Genomic DNA, 21,494 nt, shown 5'->3' on the forward strand with positions numbered 1-21,494 from the left:
CCTCCTCCCTGGCCTGGCTGGGGCTGGCCCCCTCCCAGGGCATCCCCCCCACCCCAGCTGCCCTCTTCCCATTAAGGCAGCTGAGCCTCGGTGCTGGAGGAAAACAGGTGCTGAAGCCAAGAGTGATGGAGCCAAGTGAAGGGTGGGGAGGCACAGCGGGAGCACAAAAAGTGCACCCCCCCACTCACACAGCAGCACCCCTCACCAGCATTTCTTCCCACTCCTCAGTGGGAGCATGGAGAAAGCCCCTCTGTGGGTGGTGCTGGCATGCACACTTCCACCTTGCTGCTGGTCCCCAGCCTGGAGAGAAGACACTGTGGTGGGGAAACAGCCCCATGCCCACATTTCTCCTCTCCCCGCCCTTGCTGCAGAGCTGGGTTGCAGCCAGCACTTCTATTTTAAGCCCCACAATGTGTATGAGGAGGCGAGGGGTGTGCATGGCCAAGCCTTGCAGCCCGCCACAGAAAGGCCCTGCCACCCACAGCCCCGCAAACTTCCCCTTCTGGTGCCTGCCTGGGGGCAGGTTGGACCAGCTGCTTTTTTCTTCCCAGCTCAGGCTGGAACTGGGGCAGCTGAAGGCGGCGCAGCCTGGTGCACCGTGAAGTTATCGTAAAATATCTGCGATACAGGAAGCCCTGGGGGTCCAGCCACACTCCACCGCCTGCTGTGACCCAGGTAGGTGGCCATCCTACAAGAGAGGAAGGCAGGGCTGCGCAGGCAGAAGGATTTGCTCTGCAGGCAGCAGCTTCCCTGCCAAGCTCCCTCCACAGAGAAAAGGGGCCCAGATGCCCTATGGGACGAGCTGGGCTGGGTGCAGGCACAGAAGAACCACAGGTGCCTTGTGAAAAGCACTGGACAGTTCAGGCTCCCTGAGCAGGACCAAAAAGCCTGCTGCAGGGGTCCCCCTCATCTGAAGTTCTTCCCCCTCTTATCAGGGACCATCTTGCAGAGCCCTTCTCCTGCAACGGCAGGTGCTGCTCAAGGAAGAAGCTCCCAGACTAAGCATCTGTTCGTTTTTTAATAAAAACAACCACCTCCCCACCCCTGCTTGTGCTGTGTGTCAGTGAGACGCCTGCAGAGCCAGCAGCACCCAGGGAGAGCACCCGGAGGGGGCAGGAGGGGTGCTCAGTGCCGGGCTGAGGCCGGGGCTTTGGTGGCTGGGGTGTGGGGCCACTTGCCACAGCCTCTCTCTCCCCCCGGAGAGGCAGCAAGCAGTGAGCTGGTGCTGGGAGCAGAGGCTGTGCCAGGACAGCACCTGAGAGGAGGATAAAAAGCAGGCTGGGGCTTTTCTCTCCCTCAGCTGAGGCTCACTCCTTCTTCCCAAAGAACTTCTTGAAGACGGATTTGTTCTTCGGGCGAGGGGGACCAGGGGTCTTCTCCCCCAGCGTGTCCCGTGGGCTCGCTGGCTGGGCCACGAAGGAGTGGCAGCGTGCCCGGGGCATGGCTGGTGCCTGCTCCCCAATGTACAGTGTGACCGAGTAGCTGCTCCCGGCCTCCACTGGCTCCTTGGGCACGGGCACCGGGGTGATCTTCTGGTAGGTGGCTGCAAGAGGGAGCAGTCAGTGGGGAGGGCAAGGTGACAGCAGGCACTGCCAGCCCTCCCCAAATGGGGGGCTGCAGCCAAGGATGCAGGGATGTGGGACTGGGTGGATGCTGGAGCACCATTGTGTCTGCCCTCAGGGTCAGTGGTGCCACCTCCTGGCAGTGACAGTGAAACCAGGGCTGTACCTGAGGTGAAAGAGTAGGATCTCCTCTTGTTGGCCACCAGCCCAAAGTCCTCTTCTTGGCAGCTGTTGTCCCACAGCCCAGGAGATCCCCTGGGTGACCACTGCTGCTCCCTGTGCCCAGCCCCACGAGCATCCTCTGAAGCAGAATGGAGACATGTCACAAGGCAAGGCCACCACAGAACACCACCCACTTGAGGAGGACAGGGAAATGTGTGGTTATCCCAGTATCCCAGGAAATGAAGGGAAGTAACTGCTCCTTCCCCCAGTCCCATTCCCAGTCATGGGGCCCTGGGATGCCTGGCCCAGAAACCACTGAGTTCAAGACTGACCAACAGCCTTCAGCTTCCCCCAGTTGGCTCCCATGCACCTCTCTGGGCTGGGGAGAGGAGCTGGGGGTCAGCAGGAGCCCAGCCAGGCAGGAAAGTCACCTGCTGCTGCCACAGCCCCATCAGCTGGGCCATCCTGGCTGCTCAGAGGCCGCTGCAGCTGGGCATTCGAGCAAGGTAGCACCATGATCTCCTGGCTCTTGGGGGTTGTGACCTGATGATGTCCCTGGAGGGAGCTCCCAGGGCTGGGGACCTTGCTGAAACTGGAAAGTAGGAGAGATTTAGCAAACTACACTGGTCCACCAATGCCCTGTTTGAGTGGCTGGCAACAGCAAGCATGGGAGAGACCCAGGTGGCTGGCTCTTGGCTACTTACCCCCCAGCACTGCCCTTGACACACTGTGCTGCTGCCTGGAAGTAATCCACTTCGGGGAAACCTGAGGGCACAGCAAACAACCCACAAGCTGCTGACAGCACCCAGAACCATCCCATGGAGTCAGCCCCAGCTCTGGGCACCTGTGCTTCAGGGCTGGCCCCTCTGACGTCCTGCTGTAGCACCTGCTCTTGGTCCTGCCAACCAGCCCAGGATCTCATGGTGGGGCCTGAGCCCCCTTGGGTATGGGTACAGCAGTAGGAAGAACTCAGTATTATAGATCTCCTCGCCTGGAGGGCAGACAAGGGGCTTCCAGTCTCCACAGAGGAGAAGAAGGAAGATTGAGGCACAATTATAATTTTCCTGTCACTGGCTTTTTGCTGCTGAGGCTCTGCTGACGTCAGTCGTGCTATTCCTGATTTATAACTGTGTATGCAGTGTTAAAACAAAGCTTCCAAATCCTGCCTGGCAGAGAACTGCTGTTCCCAAGGCAGATTAGGAAGATGCATAAATCAGAAGACAACACTGTGCTGCTGCTCTTCTGACACTCTGTGTATCTGAGGGCTTGGCAGGGGCTGTATGCCCATGGTAACCACATACAGCCAGGCCCCTGCTTTGCCAGCAAGGGCTGCTCACCTGAGTTTTGCTGCAGCTTGGAGACCCATTCACTCATGAGGGGCTGGGACGGGGCCCTCAGGAGGTACTCAGAGCCATCCCGCAGCCTGCGGAGGGGAGAAAAATTCAGCAATGGGACAGACATGGAGTACAGATACCACAGCCCACAGCAGGCTGGGAAAGAAGAGAAGCAGATGAGAAAGAAAGGAAGAAATCCTAATCTAGGCACTGGACTGAGCTGGACCTGACTGGAGGTGTTGGTGTGCACCTTCCCAGCAGTGCAAAGCCCCTTCCACCTATGGTGGGGGGGCTGTAGCTATGAGACCCCAGCTGCCTTGGGTTGGGGTGACTTACTGTAGCCTGAAGCAGTTGGTCTTCTTGGTGTACTCAGCATCTGGGGTGCAGATTGCCCCAGAGAGGTTCAAGGGAAGGGCCACCACAGAGCTCTACAACACAGAGAACAGAAAGAGCAACAGCAGAGTTGGCAGGTGCTTCCCTCCCCAGCTGCAGAGGCAAGGACACCCCACTTCCATCCTCCACACGCCGCTGCCATCCCCCTCCAGTGTTCCCTTTGCTCCTGCGGGGCTGTGCCACCCCACTCGCCCCCACCACACCTTGAGGCTGTCCCTGCGGTCCTGGTAGAAGCACAGCGTCTGCCTCATCAGCACGGCGTGGAAGAGGCCCCAGGCCCGGCAGTTGGCCTGCAGGACACAAGCAGGGGACAACTGTGATGCCAACAAGTTCAGGAGAAGACAAGTGGTCCCCTGCCACTCAAAATGCCCCCCCGCCCTGATGGGTTCTGCTCTCCCACTGTGGCCAGCAGCACTACCATGGTAGCACCAGGAACATCCCTGGATTCTCTCCCACCCCAAAACCTGGGCCACCCCACCACATCCCAGCACCCCAGTCCCAAAGGAGCCCCACAGCCATGTCCACACCTTTCTCCCTCCTGTCTGCAACACGTGCTTCCTTTCCAGTGTCCCCTCCATCATCTGAAACTCCATTTTACCAGGGGCAGCCTGCAAGAGGACAAAGGGTAAGTGAAGTGCTGGGGCCAGCGGTGCCAGCTCAGCCCCTGAGTGCATGGGGTGTGTCTGACCCACCCTTGGCAGGCAACACCAAGGTGGGAATGGGACAAAAGGAACCATTTTCTGGCCTGGGCAGCGGCTGGGTTGTTTGTAGGCTTTTGGGGTGAAGCAAAGGGGTCACCTGAGTCAGGGAGTCCCCAAACACAGGTCACATTTGCTGGAGCAGGTAACCCCAGCTGCTACCTGGGGTGTCCCCTTGACCCTGAGAGAGAGCCCCTGACCCACAGCTCTCACCTTGCTGGTCTCTCTCTCTTCCTCATGCCTCTGCCGATTCCAGGCACCTGGGCTGTCCAGGGGGGCTGTGGACACCAGCTCTTCTGTGTGTGGGGACCCCCTGTGCCTGCTGGGGCTGCCACTGCTGCTGTGCCCCACGTTGGGGCTCTTCTCTCCCCCTGGGCTGTGGAGGAGCCGGGCAGCGGTGGGAAGTGTGAACTTGGCCACCAGGACATTGTTGGCTGCCGAGAGGATGAGAGGCCCACCAGCAGCGGTGTCAGGGCTGGGTAGGCTGTCTGCTCCGCTCCCCCGCCGACAACGGGCACGGCTGCCTGCTGGTGGGCTGGGTGCCTGCTGCTCGCCTGCCCCATCCCAGATGGCCTGCAGCTCTTCCTCCTCTTCCTCAAACTGCCCGTGGGCTGGGTGGCAAACCTCCCCAGAGCCCAGCACAGGGCTGGGGGGCTGTGGGGACCCCAGTGCCCACTTGAAGACAGAGAGTTGGGTGGGGGCAGCAGGGGAAGCCGGGCACTCCTGGGGCTGGCCACTGCCAGCTGGCTGCTGTGTGCAGGCAGCACTGAGGATGGCTCCTGCCCTGCCTGGGGTGCTGGCCAGGGATGGCCCAAGCTCCAGACAAGTGGCTTCATGATGCCTGGCCCTGCTGGTGGTGCTGGGGCTGCCGACTCGGTCCAGCTGGGCCGCCAGCTCATCACCCTCCTGGCCGACACACTGGTGCAGCACACCGACACAGGATGGCCTGCTCGGCCTCAAGTCCAGGTCTTCACTGGTGCTGCCAGGGCACTGCGGGCTCCAGCACCCCTCCCTGGCACGGTGTGCCCTGTGCTGGCTGTAGCTGGGGTTGAAGCTCACCTCCTCGAACCACGTTCCTCCCTCACCTTTGGGGGACATCCCCAGGCCCTCATTGGGCCCCTGGGGTCTGTGCCCATCCACATCCACCTCCTCCTGCCATCCAGCCCCACGCCTGCCCACAGGATCCCACCGCCTCACTCCCTCACCCTGCCTCTGCTCCTGCCCCTCTGCCTCCTCTCGCTGCGCCACCACCCCTCGGTGGCACCCCAGGACTGCCACATCCCTGGGCAGCTCCAGGCTGAGCACAGAGCCCAGGGAAACGTGTGGGCATGTGGGTTTTGGGGAGGAGAGGCGGGCGTTCCCAGGGGCCGCCGCACACTCGGCCTCAATGTCCCGCACCAGCGGGTTCCTGACGTAGAGCAGCAGCTCCCCAAGCTGGGGTCCAGGAGCAGCTGCCCCCGGCCCCCCCTTCCTCCGGCCACACTTCTGAGGCCATGTGTTGCTGGGGCCGTGGCACTCCTCGGGCGCGGGCTGCAGGGAGCTGGAGCCCATGATGCCCTGCAGGGTCAGCAGCCGGGCCTGCTCGGCCCTTGCCCGCTCCCGCCGCTGCAGGCTGTTGAAGAGGGATCCGGCCCCGGCCTTGGGCAGGGTGTGAGAGGTGGCTGGCGTCCCACCGCTGGATGCCGGAGGGTGGCGGGTGATGGCAGGTGGCCGCTTTGAGATGGAGGTTTTCCCAGTCTCCACCTGTGCCTGTGGATACAGAGAAGGAGAGGGGGGTGACCCCCATGCCCAGAGCCTTGCCATCCTGAGCTGGGAGTGGCATGGCTCCACCTCAGCCCCCCGAGGCTGCTCCCACCTCCGTGCAGACAAAGATGAGGCAGGCAGGGGAACCTCTGCCCATGATGGAGGCCCCCAGGTGTGGTACAGTGGGGGCTACTTTACCCCAAAAGCCTACAGCTCTCCCCCGTCACTGCTGCCCTCCAATCCACCACTTTTGGGTGGCTACGGAGACATAGCAGTTACTGTTACCCATCCCTGCCATCCCTGTGTGATCCCAGGCAGCAGAGCAGGTGAATGCAAGGGCAGGGGCTTATCATATTCCTTTCCCCTCCCCTTCCCTGCAGACACCCTCTCCAGCCCAGCCGCAGCCCCTCTCCTGAGTTTCCACAGCTGCAAGGATGAAAGCAAAGGGCTCTGGCTGCAGGAGCTGGAGCAGTGTCCTCCTGTATCCCTTAGGCTGAAGGGTGCCCATTACCAAAACCCTCCTGGCAGCCTAGCAGCCCCTTGCCCTACCTCAATACCCTCTGGCCTCTCCAGCCCCCTGCCCTGCCCCTCAGGCTACCCAGTCCGGCTGCAGAAGGGGCCCAGCCATGGCCGCCCTCCGGACTCCTCACACACAGCCCTTCGTGTGGGCTCCAGACCAACAAATGGATGCAAGCCCCAACAAAATGCCAGGCTCTCAGCCCTGGGGTTACAAGCCATGCAACCCAGAGCAAGCACCCCCCAAAACATGCACCCTCACATGGTCTCATCCACACTTGCCTCCTACAGTCGGCTGTGCAAGGGGCTGCTGCTGCCCCCAGCAATGGAGCTGCCAGCTTGCTCTGTGTCCCATGGTCACCAAAACCACTTACTCAGGAGGGTAAAACTGCAGCCAGCCCCATCTGAGTCCCTTCATCACATGCCCTGGCACCCACACTCTGTAGCCTGTGGCACTGGGAGGGTTTCTGCTCTCCCAAGTGAACACCAGTGGCAGGGCACAGTGGCACGGCCAGGAGGGTCAGTAGCAGCGGGTTCACGCCATGCAGCCACTCTGCCCGGCATGCAGCCTCCCTGGGGACATTACCTCTTCCACAGGCTGGCGAGGCGGCTTTCTTTTTCGCTTTAAACTACCCCAAGTGTTTCCTAAAAGCCCCTGGCAACGCTTCCAAAAGGTTTTACAGCTTGAGGGTTTAGTGGCGGGGAGCTGAGCAGCGGGAGAGAGAGACACAGAGAATTGAGGACAGAGCGGGCGAGGAGCCACAGCAGGACAGTGCAGGCAGAGGAGGTGGTGCAAGCTGGTCCTCAGCCCTTGGGCATCGCTTGGCATTGGCACAGCCAAAGGTACCTCTCCTGAGACTGACACAGCCCCAACAGCTTGCTTGGAAAAGAGTCCATGGGGGTCCCAGCATGGGGGCCACCCTGCAGCCCTCAAAGCCTCCCAGCCTGCGAGGGGGCACAGCTGTGGGGAGCTGCCCTGGCTGCATGGCGGTGGCCAGCCTTGGGACAGGAGCGCTGCGTGCTCACCCATGGTTCTGCTGAAGCTGCCTACCGTCCCCCACGTACCGTCCACAGTGCCTCCTCCCCCAGCCGCTCACTGCCGGCCACTGGCCGCGCCTTTTTCTTCTCGCCCTTCTTGCCGATGCTGAGGATGAGGTTGACTGTCCCCCCGAGCCCACCGGGGCCCCGTGGTGGCAGCAGCAGCGTGGAGGTCTCGGCGGGATCCCAGATGACAGCCTCCTTGGGGGGTCCTCCACTGTGGGGTGTTGAGCTGCTGCGCTCTCCACAGCTCTTCTCCACTCCTGATGGCGCATCTGAGAGGGGCGATGCTGGTGTGGAGACAGCCATTCCCTCTGGCAGCCGTGGCTTCGATCTTTGCATGGGCTCTAGGAGGGAGCAGGGTATGAACTCCACTGGGCTGGGGATGCCCTCTGGTTGAGGCTCAGCACAAGGGACATGCTGCTCCTGGGAAGAAAGTCAAGAGACACAACGTTGAGGAAGGGTTGCCAGGGCTCAGCATCTTCTCAAGACAATTTTCTCTTTTGCCCTGTCTGAACCACAGAGAGTCCCAGAGGTATTGGCACACATCCCTCCCCTACTTCTGGATCACCCACTCGGTCTGGTGCCTCTGCTACCCTCAGCCTTGAGGCTGGTCCTTCTCCTTGAAAGTCTCAACACAGCTGGGTACTCACGTGGCCAGTGGGGGACGTGCCAGAGGGGCTCTCCTGGTCCCTTCTGTCCTCCTGCTTGCTCCCTGGGTCCCGCTGGTGCCTCTGTGCTCGCCAGCGCACCAGCACCCAGCCCAGCATGCTCTGCAGCTCCTCCAAGCGCTCCTTTATCTGAAGGGAGGAGAGATGCTGGGCAACCCGCAGGACCCCTGGCCCAGGGACACTGGGCCTACCAGGACACCTCACTATGGAGCAGTTTAGGAAGTGTTTGTGAGTGGGACATAGTCACATCACCTCAGGTCTCAGCATCAACTGCTGGCCAAAATGCCTCTCTGGCTTGAGCAGCCCCAGGGATGTGGGGCTGGTCCCATACTGCTCACTGGGGCTCTGCACCCACACCTTGCTCTCTCCTCCAGGGACTGTCCCCAGAGGATTTTGGGGGCTGCTAAGGGTTTCCCTGACCCCATTTCCCCATCCTTACTGTCGCGCTCAGGTAGTGCTCCTCAGACACCAGCTGCTGCCCTGATGCTGCCAGCACCTCAAACTCTTTGAGCTTCCCTTCAATCCTCCTCTCCAGCTCCTCACACGGAGTCTCCTGGACGCCATGGCCGCTGGGGCTTTCAGAGAAGATCTGAGCCCGCGTGTCCTCCATCCAGGAGCTGTGTGCACGTGAAAGATGGGTTGAGGGGGGCTGAGGAACGACCCAGCCTCTCCTCAGCCCTGCAGGGCCCCAGGAAGCCATTCCCATGCTCAGAGATGGCTGGAAGCAGCTCGCTGGGGTAGTGGCAAGCCTGGTGGGAAAGGGCAAGATGCCATGGGGCTGCCCCACAGCAGGCAGGCCTGGCACAGCCCTTTGTTCCAGGCTCCCCATGGTCCTGCCTGGCTCCAGCTCCAGCACTGCCCACATACTCGCCAGCACCCTGTACTCCGGCAACACCAGCTCCCCCCAGCCATCGCAGAAGCAATCCCGATGGCTCGTGGCCACTTACATCATGGCTAAGTAGTCCTTGAAGAAGTGCCGCAGACGGCCTGCCTGCTGCACCCGAGCCCGGGTTTTCTGCAGCAGTTCCTGCAGCTGTGTCCAGGCTCGTAGCGTCCCCTGCACCTCCCGGCTGATGGGGCACAGTTGAGCAGGGCAGAGCTCTTGCAAGTGGGCAGCTGCCCTCTCCAGCTCCTCCAGCTGCCCCTGCAGGGTCTCTGACACCACACGCTAAAGGCAGAAAATGTTCAGGATGCATCCAACCCCTCTGTGCCCAGTCTGGACTTCCCTGCATCCCAGGATGCAGGGATGGAGAGGAGGATGCAGGGAAGGATGCAGGGAGGGAGGGGAGGATGCTGGCACAGGGGCTGTGGGGAACGGGCAGAGCCACCCTTGGTGGGGAGGATGGGCAGAGCAGAGGGCTGCCTGCTTTCCTCACTCTGCCCATCTGATTCACCTCCCCATCAGTGGGAAGATGAGCAAGTTGCTGGCAGCCATGTGCTGGCACACAGAAGGCTGCACAAGCTCCATCCTCTTGCCTGGCCCGCGCTGGCAGAGGGCAGTGGAGTGCGGCAGGGTTTGGCTCCACTAGAAAACTCCAGCCCAGGCCACTGCCATGTGCCAAGGCTTACAACGCCTGGGCCCCAGGGGGTCCAGCACCTCCCTGGGACAGCCCTAACCAGCTGTGACACCTCCCTGCCATGGGCACAGCTGGACACAGTGCTCCCTGAGTCTCACCTCCATCTCCTGCTGCTGGCTCAGCAAGCCCTGCAGCCCCTGCAGGTCCTTCTCGCTCTTCACCGCAGTGAAGCCGCTCTCTGCTTGGGCAGTGTCGCGAGCCAGCGCCTCAGCTCTGCGTCGAAGGGCCTCCAGGCATGGGGAAACCTCTGCCACCTGGATGGGCAGTGTGGGAGGAAAAGAGATGAGCCCTGGCATAGGACCCCCTATGCCACCACTCACCATGTGGCCCCAGCCCACCCCAGCCTGGGGGCATTCTGCCACGTGCCTGCAAAAGGGCAGGGAACACCAGCCACGGGAGGGATGTGGATATCCGCCTTGCACAGAGCAGTCCGAAAGTCTCCCAATACCCTTGTGTCCCACTGGGGCCAGCCAAGGTGTGTGCCCTGTCCCAACTAGCCAGCATGTCCAGTTGCAGGCGGGCCACTCAGCTGCATCCCCAGACCCCCCACCTCCAGCCCCTACCAGGCGCCCCAGGTTCTCCGTCTCCGCTGCCACTTCCATGACCCGCTCCCGCTCCTTCGCTGCATCATTCAGCATCTGCACAGCCTCCTGCAGGTCTCCCAAGGGGTGGCTCATGTCCTTGTTGCTTGACGGCTGCCTGGCCTGGGCCGAGAGCAGGGGAAAAGACCCCTGCGAGCCACAATGCCTGCTCCCTGGCTGAAGACAACAGAAACACTGGGCGTGAGGGAAATGGGGAGCGACCCCAGGCAGCTGGGCCAGAAGGAGGCAGCCATGGGGTCCTTCTGCCAGCCACAGACCAACCCCTGGGCCAGTCCCAGGTGCCGGCTCATCCCAAGGGACATCTGGCCCCTTTGCTCACCGCTGTAGGTCCCTGTCGGCTCCGTGCCTCCTCCTCTTGGAGGTCCTGGAGGAACTCAGACAGCACTAGGGAGTCACGCAGGTCTGCCGCCCGGCGCCGCAGGGCTGCCTGCACGTGTGCCAACCTGCAGGGACAGGTGCCTGTCACAAGTGCCAGCACCCTCTTCACCTCGTTGGGGTGAGCATCCTCCTGCCTGCCCTTCCCAGAGACCAGAGAGGAGGCACCTTTCCCTGGGACTCACTTCTCCTCCACCATCTCCACCTTCCTCTGCATCTTCCTTGCTCCATCATGCTCGGTGGGCGGCTCTCCCACCGCCTCCTCCCGCAGTGCCTGGAGCTTGAGGCCACAGAGCACAAGCTGCCTCTCCAACTGGCCCGTCTCCTCCAGGTCCTGGCGCAGCTCTGCTGGGCTTCTCATGGTGGCTGGCTCTGAGAGGGACCCGGCCACAGACTGCAGCCACCGCTCAGCCTTGTCCAGCTCCCCCACCAGCCTCAGTGCCTGCAGGGAGAGCGGGGAGTCCATCAGCCTCACTCTGAGCCATGCAGGGGAAGCAGAAGCCACACTGCCATCCCACTGCATGTACCCTGGGTGCTGGCAGCTCGGGTGGCACAGTTGGAGCAGCGCATAGGCTGTAAGCCTGGTCAGAGATGTTGGTGCCAACACTGCAGATCCCGTCCTCATGGGCACTGGCCTCACTTGCCAATCTCCAGCAAGCTACTGCAATCAGGACATGTCCCTGTGCCCACCCCAGCCCTGCCTCCACATACCTTATCGATTTCCCGCAGCATGGCGCCGTTCTCCTGGTGTTTCTTCTGCAGGTCCTCCCACAGCTCCCCCAGCTCCCGCAGCATGGCCTCCACCTGTGGGCTCCCTGGGGGCCCCCCTGGTGCCTGCCCCTCCTAGGAAGCAGGGAGGCTGTTGAGGATGGGCCCTGCCTGGTGTGCATCCCACATCCCACCCTCGAGGGTGCTCACCAGGACCACAGCTCCAGGTCTGGAACTGGAGTTCAGGAGCTCCCGCTGTGTCTGAGCTGCCTCCAGGCTCTCTACATCCCCCACTGAACATGGGAGGATGCTGGGACCTGTGTTCTTCTTGTGCGGGGACACCATCTGCTGAGGAGTGGGGAGACATGGTGCATTAGTGCCCAGAACAGGGACACAAGCGTGCATGGAGGGGGTCAGGGCAGGGGGTTCTCCCTGCAACACTGGCTCCCCAGGCCAGGCTGGAAGCGAAGGGGACTCTTAGGGAGCATTACCACATTCGCTGCCAGGCAGATGTCCTGCACCTGGGCCTCCGGCTGCTGCATCCCCCACTCAGCCTCAGCCTCTCTCCTCCTCCTGCAGAGATGGGGACAGTCGGGCCAGCTTGCCCCTTGCATGGAGGAACCACATCCCCCCCAGCTCCATCCTGCTCCCCACAGCCACTTCCACAAGCCAGTACCTTTTGCTGTCCCCTCCATGAGGGGGCTGCCCCATTGCTGGAGGGACAGGGCTGCCCTCCTCACCTCTCCCACGCTCTGCCACCTTCTCTGGCACATCCTTCAGCACCTACGGCACAAAGGCTTCCATTCCTCCTTTGCCAGCACAAAGTGTGCATCATGTTCCCACAAGCTCCCACACCTTCCCATGGTGGAGGTGCTGGAAGAAGGCTGACATCCATGCTCACCATGCTCCCAGGTCCTCTTGTCCATTTGTCTCCTGCTTCCTTCCCCATGATCCCACGACTGTGATCATCTGCTCGGGGCTCCGTGCTTGGAGCCGTAGCTTCACGCCTCGGTGAGCTGCTCACCAGTGCTGGAGACTTCTCTGTCCTGGGAAAGGGGCACAAGGGAGGCCCAGGGGAGCAGAGAATGGAGAAAAGAGAGACCTTAAGTGGAGCTGGTGCCCCAGAGTGCCTTCCAGGGGTTAACCCAGGTCTTTCCCCAAGGGTTGAGGCCCTGGGGCTCCTGCCAGGCTCTGCCCTACCTCAGCGCCTGCTGGAGGTGTGCCCAGCTCTCCTTGACATCTCGGTGCTTTGGGACCACTCGGGCTGCCAGGCTGGGCTGCAGGCTGAGGAGCTGGGACACAGTCACATCCAGCATCTGGAGGAGAGAGCAGCCAGGGAGTGATGGCAGGGCTGATGAGGGACAAGCCACTGCATTTGCAGTGCGAGTGCGTGATGGCAACCCACCACTAGCCCTGCAGGAGAGGTGGCAGACACCAAGCCCGGTCCCCTGCTGCCCCTGAGGCAGCTCCTGCGTCCATCACACAGCCCTGGCCACCCCACATGGCCACGGGGTGTACACTGGGCCCCCAGCCCCGCTGGTGCCGATGCTGACCCGGGAAGGCACACATCTCCCCCTCCATCAGGATGCTCCCCAGGGCTCTGAGGACGAGGAAGAGCCTTGGACTTACCATCACCTGGCTGGCTATGTCCCTGACGTCCCGATCCTGACCTGGCTCACCCTCCCCTGGATTCCCCGTACTGCAGACACTCCTCTGCTGTAAGGGGAAGCTGCAGTAAGCGGCGGAAGGAGGATGGGGCCCTGCCCTCAGCTCCAGGAGAAAGGGACACTGCAAAGCTGAGCTTGCTGCTCTGGCTTGCCATCTTACATCAGGCTCCGTTCCCCAGTTCTCTCCCTGAGCCCCAGGCTGAGGGTGCTGGGACCACAGCAGTTCCCATGCAGGGGACTAGAGCGAGGTGCTGCCCGCTCAGTTTCACTGTGGCCTTGTAATAGCCCTGCACCAGGCTGACCCCAGCTCCAGTGCCAGTACCTTGGCATGGATGGCCCCAAGCAGGGTATCTGCTTGCTGGAGGAAGGCAGCCACCTCCAGGGCCAGCTGCAGAGCCTCGTGGTGCTCCTTCAGGGTCCCCTGCAGCCGCAGCCACCTGCATGGGTGCAGAGGAAGAGATGAAGGGTTCCCCCTGGAGAACCACGCAGAGCTGGGTTGAGGGGAGGGAGGCAAGAGATTTGTGGGAGATCCTGCCTCCCAGTACATCAGCTCCTGCTGCCCAGCTCATCCCTGCTTAGCCCATGCGTCCTCCACTCACGTTTTGTTGAGGTGCTTGCGCCGGGCTGAGATGCTCCTGCTCTCACTCTTGCCTTGTTTCTCCAGCTTCTGGGCCAGGCTGTTCAGCTCCTCGTGCAGGTTCTGGAACTGCTGCTCCTCCTGGCCCAAGCAGAGACAGACATCAGCATCACTTGGCTGTCTCTCCAACCCCCATCTCAGGGACCTGTGCCCATACCCCAGCATTGGGACCCCAAGGCTGGCAGGGTTCAGGGCTCCCCAGCATGCCAGCAGCCTCCCAGCAGCCTCTCACCTGCTTCAAGTCAAGGATGCGGCGGGTGAGCTGGATCTTGTCCGGGCTTTCCTGCAGAAGGGCTGCCAGGGAGGGCTTCTCCTCCTGGGCCAGGGGAGGGTGTGAGAAGGTGGGGAGCAGCCAGGCTGTTCCCCTCCCCAGACCACGCTCCCCATGCCCCACACCTTGTGCCTGATCCACGCCTCCAGCCGCTCGGCTTTCCTGTTGAAGTCCTGCAGGCTCCGCAGCCCCCCCAGGGCTTTGCTCTGGCTGGCAGCTGTCTGCTTCAGGAGCTGCCACTGGTCTCGCAGGGCCAGCAGCTGCCTCCGCACTCCCTCGGTGCTGGGGCTCGCCCGCCACATCAGCTGCTCGCCCATCTGTGGGGCCAAGGGACCTGCTCAGCATCATGGGCTCCCAGGCACCCCCCACTGTGGAGAGCCCTGGGACATGGGTGCTGAGGGGAATGGGAGCTGTGCCACCACCTGGCCTGACCTGGTTGAGCTTTATCAGCGTGTTCTCAAAATCCTTCATGTCCCGCTGCAGGGTCTGAGCCACCTCCTCCCAGTCCTGGAGGTCGCAGCCGTCCTTCAGGTCTCGCAGCTTGCTGCGCACCCAGCCCTCCGCCTGCGAGGTGGCAAAAGCCACGTGGCTGGATGTTTCTGCCAAAGCCCCAAGGACGAGGCTTTGGGGACGCAAGCCCAAACCCCTCCAAAGCCACAACATGGACCGGAGGGCACCCTTTCAGCTCACAACCCGTTTGCTCTGAGCAAGAACGGACCAGCGAAGAGGCTCAGTATGGCAAGAGGGGTGATGAAGACAGGAAGACAAGCGGCATCTCGCCTCTTTCCAGCACCTGCCTGCCCCAGCCCAGCAGAAGAAGCTGGGGCCCTTACCGCAGGTCAGACTGGGGGTCTCTGTACGGGACATCCCTGCATGTAGCATGTCCTCTTCTCATGCTCATCTCCTCTGTATAAGCACCCATGTACCCTACCCAGCACGCACGGTGGCAGCCTCCCTGCACCATCCCCATTCCCACACTGCTAGGAGGGACAGGGGCTGGGAGGAGGAGGAGGGATGGGAGGAGCATGCGCACGTGGGGAGGAAGCAGGGCCCTGATGCAGGCTGACCCCCTCTCCCTGGGGCTGACAGCCAGGGAGAGGCGGCCAAACATGATCTCATGCCACAACCATGGCTTCGCTCGGGGCCGGGAGTTCAGCCCTCCCCAGCGCGCACCCCACCCCGCAGCTCACATGAAAGGCTGCCGGTGGCCCCCCGCCCCGCTCCCCACGCAGCCCCTCGGGCAGGTGCCCCAGCTGGCCTCACCTGCAGCATCTCCCGGTTGAACTGGGCTACCAGAGGGCTCGGGTCTAGGAGGGGGGATGCTCTTGCGCTGCTTTGCCCAGTGCATCTCAGTGCCGCTGTGAGCTCCTTGCCCTTGGGGCTCTCTTTCCGGGGTGATGATAACAAAGGTCCTGCCAGCTGGGATAGGCAGAGGTGGAGGGGTCAGTGTGCTGCCCCAGGGACCCCTCCCCATCACCTCCTAGGAGTGTTTCGGAAACCCAAATTAATTATGTCAGCCAGCCTCATCCCCAATCCTACTCCTTCACTGACATATTTGGGGTTGTCTGCCAGGACCCCAAGGCACGGGTCCCCCGAGGCCATGCTGATGGCTTTTGCAGCCCCAGCAGTAGGTCGCCAGGCTGTCCCTAGGTGCTGGACTACTCCAGGCTGGTGGGATGGCACCCAGCACCCAGGCTGGTCCCCGCACCCACTTCGGAGGCAGACGTGGCACTTGTTGCCCACCCAGCCTGAGGCTGCGCACCCCTGCAAGAAGCATTTGTGTCTGCAGCATGTGTTTGGTGTCATCCCAGGAGACACTGCCAGGTGATGGGATGGGAGGACCATGGGGCAGGTCCCTGACAAGCTCAGCCCAGTGCTCCTTCAGGGGCACCCGGAGAACCCCATCCCAAGCGAGCAGTGGCAGAGGGGCAGGAAGCGCCACATCTCCCCCTGGGGCTTGGCCTCCCGAGCAGCCACTGCTGACGAAACCCTCTGTCAGGACTCCAGTTCTGCCAGAGGTGACGGCAAAGGTCAGCCAGCAAAAGTGCTGGCCCCCCTCCAAGCTCAGCCCCAGGCCCAGCTGCACACAGCCCAGGGGACGGCACAGCCACCCGGGCACTCTGTTCCCACCCTGCTGCCCAGGGACAGGGACCTGACTGCACACTAATTGGTGGCAAACAGGAGCCTGAGCATCTTCAGGAGAAATCTGAAGGCACAGAGCTCGCTGCCTCCTGTCACCAGGCAGAAGTTGCTCCTGGGAAGGGGCTGGGATAGCCCTCTCTCCCCGAGTGACCTTGGTGCAAGCTGCCCCATGGGGTCCCAGCTGCCCCTGACCCCATCAGGGTGCAATCTCCCAGGAGTCTGCAGAGCAGCAAGCAGGGTTTGGGCAACTTTCAGGCTCTCTAAGCACTCTGGCATGTGCTGCCCCGCTGACGGCACAGGAGTCACTTTTCAAAGCCTTTCTGCCTAACCACAAGAATTAGAGAAATCCTCTGTCTTTTTTTTTTTTTTTTTTTTAATAGCAACAGACATTCTCAGGCCCTCCTGTGACTCCAAGATCTTCCATCTCCCGACATGGCCAGGGCTGAAGGAGCCCATAATCCAGTTTCTCTTGGATATGATAAAACCTCTGGGTGCTGGCCTGGGGTTGTTCCCTTGCCCATGCCCAGCTTGTCCCGTTGCTCATTTAGAGCAGCAAGGCTGCATCGAACTCCACACCCAGGCAATGACCAGTGGCCACTCTTGCTTGTTCAGCCCCAAGCCGCACCCTTGGGGTCAGACTCTCTAATCGGTGAGGGCAGCGGGACATACCGCATAGAAGGGAGAACCTCTGTCCACTGGAGAGCAGAAACCACCGGCCCGGGGACTCCCGGTCTCCTGCTGCTCATTCTCCACATCCACATCCTTCCTGAGGAAAACCTAGAGAGGGGAAGGCACAGCCATGAGCCTGGAAGTGCTTGACTGTCCCAGCAGCCAAGGGGACAAAGGAGCATGCCCCTGCCTGCCCCTGCCCTGGCCAGAGGAGGCTGCCAGCGGTACACAGACACTGTTTGGCTGTCCTTCCTTAGGCACCCAGGACAGGCTCCTCCAGGCAGCACCTGTGGTTCCTACCACACACTCAGCAAGTGGCAAGAGCTCCTAAGCTTGCTTTGATCAGTGCCTTCTCCACTTTCACTCACACACACGCACCCATTTTCCCTTTGAATTGACTCCAAAGACAGCAGAAACCCATTCAGTGGTCACCCCAGGTCACCTAAGGACTCTCAGGGTCAGCCCCACCACTCATCTCTAGGAAAGCAGGGTAGAGGCACAAGGGTACAGGAGGACAATAACCCCACGGGCAGGAATCTGAGTCCTCTCAGCTGCTGATCCCTGACCTTGGCCTGTCTGGGAAGCAAGAGTTAAGGGGGTGGCTGACTTGCAGGGAAGGGCTCCCTCAGGACTGGGAACAGGAGAAGCAGGAGGAAGGAAGTTCAGGAGTTGCAGCCAGGCACAAAGAGGAGGTCCAGGATGAACTCCACGTTACCTTACCCTTAACAGAGCCCAGCGCCAGGAGGAGAGGTGCGTGGGATTGTTTGGATCATGCACAAGGGCAGTCACTCTCATCCTCTATGGGTGGATCTTTTCTTGGGCCGCTGAATACTGCAGGCCAATCTCAGGACCTCTTTCCAGTCCCTCCCAAGGGCCACCTTGTTGTCTCTATAACAGCCATCCAAGCGTGCACAGGGCAGCACAAGGCGGAAGGCAACGTGTGATCCCCCCTTCCTGGTTTTCTCTGAGACCACAACAAATGGGGTCGTGGGTCAGACAGAGCTGGACCCAGCCCACCACCGCTCGAACCACTCCAGACTAGGGACAGTGTGCAAGGGGAACCAACCCAGGTGAAGCAGGACTCCTGCCCCTGCACAGAAAGTGGCTTCCTACCATCTCTGCAGGACTGAAGAAGAATTCAAACACGGATGGCATTCCCCCCGACACTAGAGCTGCTGCAACCAGAAAGTCTCAGAGCCCATCAAACAGACCAACAACCCTGGGAGACCAGCACCACTGGACCTTTCCAGGGGGCTGCAGAGCCTGGCTGGTGGCTGCAGAGGACAGAGCACAGCACCATCCCACAACACCCCAACCAGAGCTGGAAGAGAGGGCAGAGAGCGAGGCTGAATCACAGCCTAGCTGGCACAGCAAGAGCTCAGCACCTTTGGCAGGTGGGTGCCAGAAAGAGAAGGCATATCCCTGCCCAACCATGAGGCCGAGAGGTTTGGATGTCTGTTTAGGGAATGGCAGGGAGCTAAACGTGAAGTCCTTACAGAGCATAAGACCCCAGGAAACCCTTCTAGACAGCAGCTCCCACACCAGCTGCAGCTCATGAGTGTGTGTCCCCCCCCCCGGCTTAGCCGTGGGAAAGAAGCCTGCAGGTGAGGCGGGAGCTTTATTTAAAGTCCCCATCTTGCGATCCGTCAGCCACAGGAAAACAGGGCTGCCGGCACAAGGATGACTTCATCCTTCCCACAGAGCTGCTCCACTGGGACTGCCCCTCCTCCGCGGTCCCTCTGGCCAGAGCTGGGTCCTTGCTCGGGCAAAACAACAAACTCTGGCAGCAACCAAAGGCCTTCCTCGCTATCCGTGAGGTGCTGTGTTAACCGCTCCCCAGCAGGACCCCAGGCTTCGAAACGTGACCAAAGCCACATGTGAAATGAGCGCAACGGCCTCAGCTGCCTCCTCTGTGAAAAAAATTAACACAGCACGTACGCTCGCCGTATTCCCATAGAAGAGAGTGTGCCAGTGACTTCCCACAAGCAAGACAAGTGGGGACAGACCCTCCCAGGCTGTATTGTGCTCCTCCAAGAGGAGTCTCCCATTCCTACAGGGCAGGAGTGAAGGGCAGAGCCACGGACCAGGGGACACGCTTGGGAAAGCCCTAACATGACACGTGCAGGGGACAGCATTCTCTTCCCTCCTCCGGCTGCCATCCTGCCTAATGCATGCTTTGCCCTGTGCTCTGGCTCTGTCTCTTCCTCCCAAAGCTCCATCTTGTAGCCTGTCCTCCCCTCCCAGCTCCACCCCCCCAGGCCGGACAGGGAAGAGGGGCCAATCCTGGCACCCTCCCGAGAGTCCTGCACCACACCACTGCGCTGAGCCTGTGTCGCTACCTTATATGAAAGAGGGGAGCCCTTGTGTTGATGCCCCTTGGGCTGCGCAGACTCCGCTGCCCAGCGAGGAGCTGCCTGCGTGCCGGAGGAAGCAGCAGCTCTTACGAGGCCATGCCTGGCCTTTATTGGCAATGAAGACAAGGGTTTTGGCAGTGGGCTGTGCAGCTCTCCCTAGTGCTATCCTGCCGGGAAACCAGCTGTTGCAGGTCAGGGTTAAATCCCACAGAGTTCCTGCTTGCTCTTGCCAGTGATGGTCTCCAAACCACCTTCTGCCCCATCCCAGCCACACAGGGGGTCTCCTGGGCTCTGGCACTGACTAATTCAGATCTCCATGCCTGCTAGCACTCACACCCGAAGGGCGGGGTGCTGGGAGCCCTGGGTCTTGCTCCTAGAGTTGTCCCAGCTCTGCCTGGCTGTGTGGCCCTTCGTGAGTCACTTCCCATCTCCCAGCCTCTGTTTCCCCTCCAGTGAATGGGAGAGCAAGTTCCCAGCTCCCCACACATAACTGCATCATCATGGGTATTCTGTGAGCTGAGCCCTCCATAGCCAGGCTCTGGGTCAGAGCTTTTCTGGGTCATCTTAGCCCTACGGAAAGCTCATCTTCAGCTCATCCACGAAGACGTCTTGCCCTCCAGCCTACAGTACAGAGAAGTGCATGGAGGGGATGTGGGAGAAAAGCAACTACCCCAGGAGACCTGTAGCGAGTGCTGCCGGGAGGGTAGGGGGACAGGGCAGCAAGGATCCCCTACCAGGACACAGCCTCCCCAGGACCTATCCGGGCCTTGGCAGCCAGGAACTGGGAATCGCAGGGAAATGAGAGAGCAGAGAGCAAGGTATGGAGAGCACTTACCTTGAACTGAGATTTCCCTGGCCTGCTGTTGTTGTTATTGTGGTTCCTTTCACTGCCAGTCCGGCCAGGGTCCCCGGGTCCCCCTGCGTTCCCCACGCCAGCCTCCCCGTGCCAGTTGGACAGTGTGATCTTCTTAATGGAGCGGGTGAGGGAGTTGCAGTTCAGTCGCTCCTCGTCGGTCCCCCCTTCCTCGCCGGGGCTGGGGTTGCGGGGCTGGCTCTGGGGGACGGCGGGGCTGGCCCGGGCTTGGGCCAGGTAGAGGGAGATGCGCTCGTTGAGGCTGCGGCGGAGGCCGTGGTGGTTGTCCAGAGCGGAGGCGAGCGCGATGCCGGAGCAGGCGTCCCCGGGGAAGTCGGCGGCACACTTGGGCAGCGAGAGCTTGGTGCTGATGGTGAAGGGCTGGACCTTCCTCGCCGTGCTGCCGGACATCCTCGCCCTCCCTGCCGCCGCCGGCGGGCAGGGGGACAGCCGGGGGACCCGGCCCGGGCACCGCGGGGCGCAGCGGCAGCGCGGGGCCCCGGCGGCCCGGGAGCGCCGGTGATGGAGACCGCCCGGGCGGCGCCGGCTCCTTCCCCGGGGCGGGCGGCGCCGGGGCCGCCCCTTCCCGCGGGGGCGCTCAGCGGGGCGGCCCCGCGGCGGGGGGCAGCGGCGCGGGGGGCGGCCCGGCTCCCATGGCCGGAGCGGCAAAGGCGCGGGCGACCGTCCAGCCTCGGCTGCCTGGGCGGACCCTCCGCCCCCGCCGGGGCGCGTTCCCTCCCCTCCCCTCGCCGGGTCCCTCCTTCCGCGGCGGGCAGGGGAGGCGGGAGGGAGCCGCCGCGCCCTGCCCTGCCTTTCCCCGTCCGGCTTCTGTCAGTCGTCCACCTTCTTGCGCAGGTTCAGGAGGCAGAGCAGGCAGGTGAGCAGGGCCTGGCGGCTCTCCCGGGAGCGCAACCGGCGCCCCAGGCGGCGGAGCGGCGGCAGGAGGCGCTTGCGGGCCAGCGGCAGCAGGCGGGCGAGCAGGGCGCGCAGCAGCGGGGCGGCCAGCGGCGGGGCGGGCATGCTGCCCCCCGGGCCTGCGGGCGCACCGGCAGCTCCCTCTGCTCTCCGCCCCACGAGGTGCCTTGCTGGGTCGGGGGAAGCCCGGGAACTCTTCACGCTTCAGAGCTTCCGACCCGAACGGGACGCGGGAGCCCGAGCGCGGTGCTCGGAGGATCTGCACCTCTCTGGGAGCAGAGTGCTGCTTGGGCGAGAACCACTGGAAGGAACGGCTCTCCTCCTCACCTCTTCCCCTGGTCACTCTTACCCTCCTTGGGGTCCTTCCCGCTCTGGGACACACTGCTCAGCCCTTTCTCCTTGAGGAGCCTGTACTGCTCAGTTCCCCCCACGTGGAGCTTCCACCAGTCCAAATGGCAGGAACAGCTCCAGAGCAAGGGACAACAACAACAAAAAAATCAGCTGCCCATTTAAATGCTCCCTCCTCCCAGGCCAGACACATGCTCCCTGAGCCCAGGACCCCATTTGTCAGGGTGGCGGTGCTGTGGGAATAAGGGGGGCAAGGGAG

The 21,494-nt window shown here is 62.0% G+C and overlaps 1 protein-coding gene across 3 annotated transcripts; it reads right to left on the bottom strand.

The window, feature by feature from the left end:
- Positions 1-1,004: 1,004 nt before the first annotated feature.
- Positions 1,005-20,546, bottom strand: LOC309438284 (uncharacterized protein). Of its 3 annotated transcripts, none has more exons than XM_082049433.1 (32): positions 19,955-20,546; positions 16,766-16,873; positions 15,218-15,373; positions 14,387-14,518; positions 14,080-14,271; positions 13,916-13,999; positions 13,646-13,764; positions 13,369-13,483; positions 13,009-13,092; positions 12,580-12,695; positions 12,281-12,425; positions 12,056-12,162; positions 11,871-11,952; positions 11,590-11,727; positions 11,383-11,514; positions 10,857-11,113; positions 10,616-10,739; positions 10,258-10,452; positions 9,793-9,948; positions 9,065-9,285; positions 8,557-8,734; positions 8,100-8,246; positions 7,474-7,872; positions 4,363-5,898; positions 3,979-4,059; positions 3,655-3,741; positions 3,395-3,486; positions 3,062-3,147; positions 2,429-2,489; positions 2,156-2,316; positions 1,729-1,863; positions 1,005-1,543 (listed from the first exon to the last, which is right to left on the bottom strand). In XM_082049433.1, exons 1-32 carry the CDS (start codon positions 20,381-20,383, stop codon positions 1,308-1,310), a joined length of 6,291 nt encoding a protein of 2,096 aa, XP_081905559.1. In that variant the 5' UTR covers positions 20,384-20,546; the 3' UTR covers positions 1,005-1,307. The 3 variants fall into 3 exon arrangements, with proteins under 3 accessions (XP_081905559.1, XP_081905558.1, XP_081905557.1); XM_082049432.1 differs by having other exon boundaries at positions 11,590-11,724; positions 13,009-13,095; XM_082049431.1 differs by having other exon boundaries at positions 13,009-13,095.
- Positions 20,547-21,494: the final 948 nt, after the last annotated feature.

Source organism: Streptopelia decaocto (assembly GCF_964273445.1).
Source record: "Streptopelia decaocto genome assembly, chromosome: 3".
Lineage (NCBI taxonomy): Eukaryota > Metazoa > Chordata > Aves > Columbiformes > Columbidae > Streptopelia > Streptopelia decaocto.

Coding starts and splice junctions, on each gene's coding strand:
- LOC309438284 (XM_082049431.1), bottom strand. CDS start 20,383: ATGTCCGGCAGCACGGCGAGGAAGGTCCAGCCCTTCACCATCAGCACC. Junction 5,899..7,473: donor GGGAGGAGGCACTGTGGACG/GTACGTGGGGGA, acceptor CTGTATCCACAG/GCACAGGTGGAGACTGGGAA. Junction 4,060..4,362: donor AAGAGAGAGAGACCAGCAAG/GTGAGAGCTGTG, acceptor GTCCTCTTGCAG/GCTGCCCCTGGTAAAATGGA.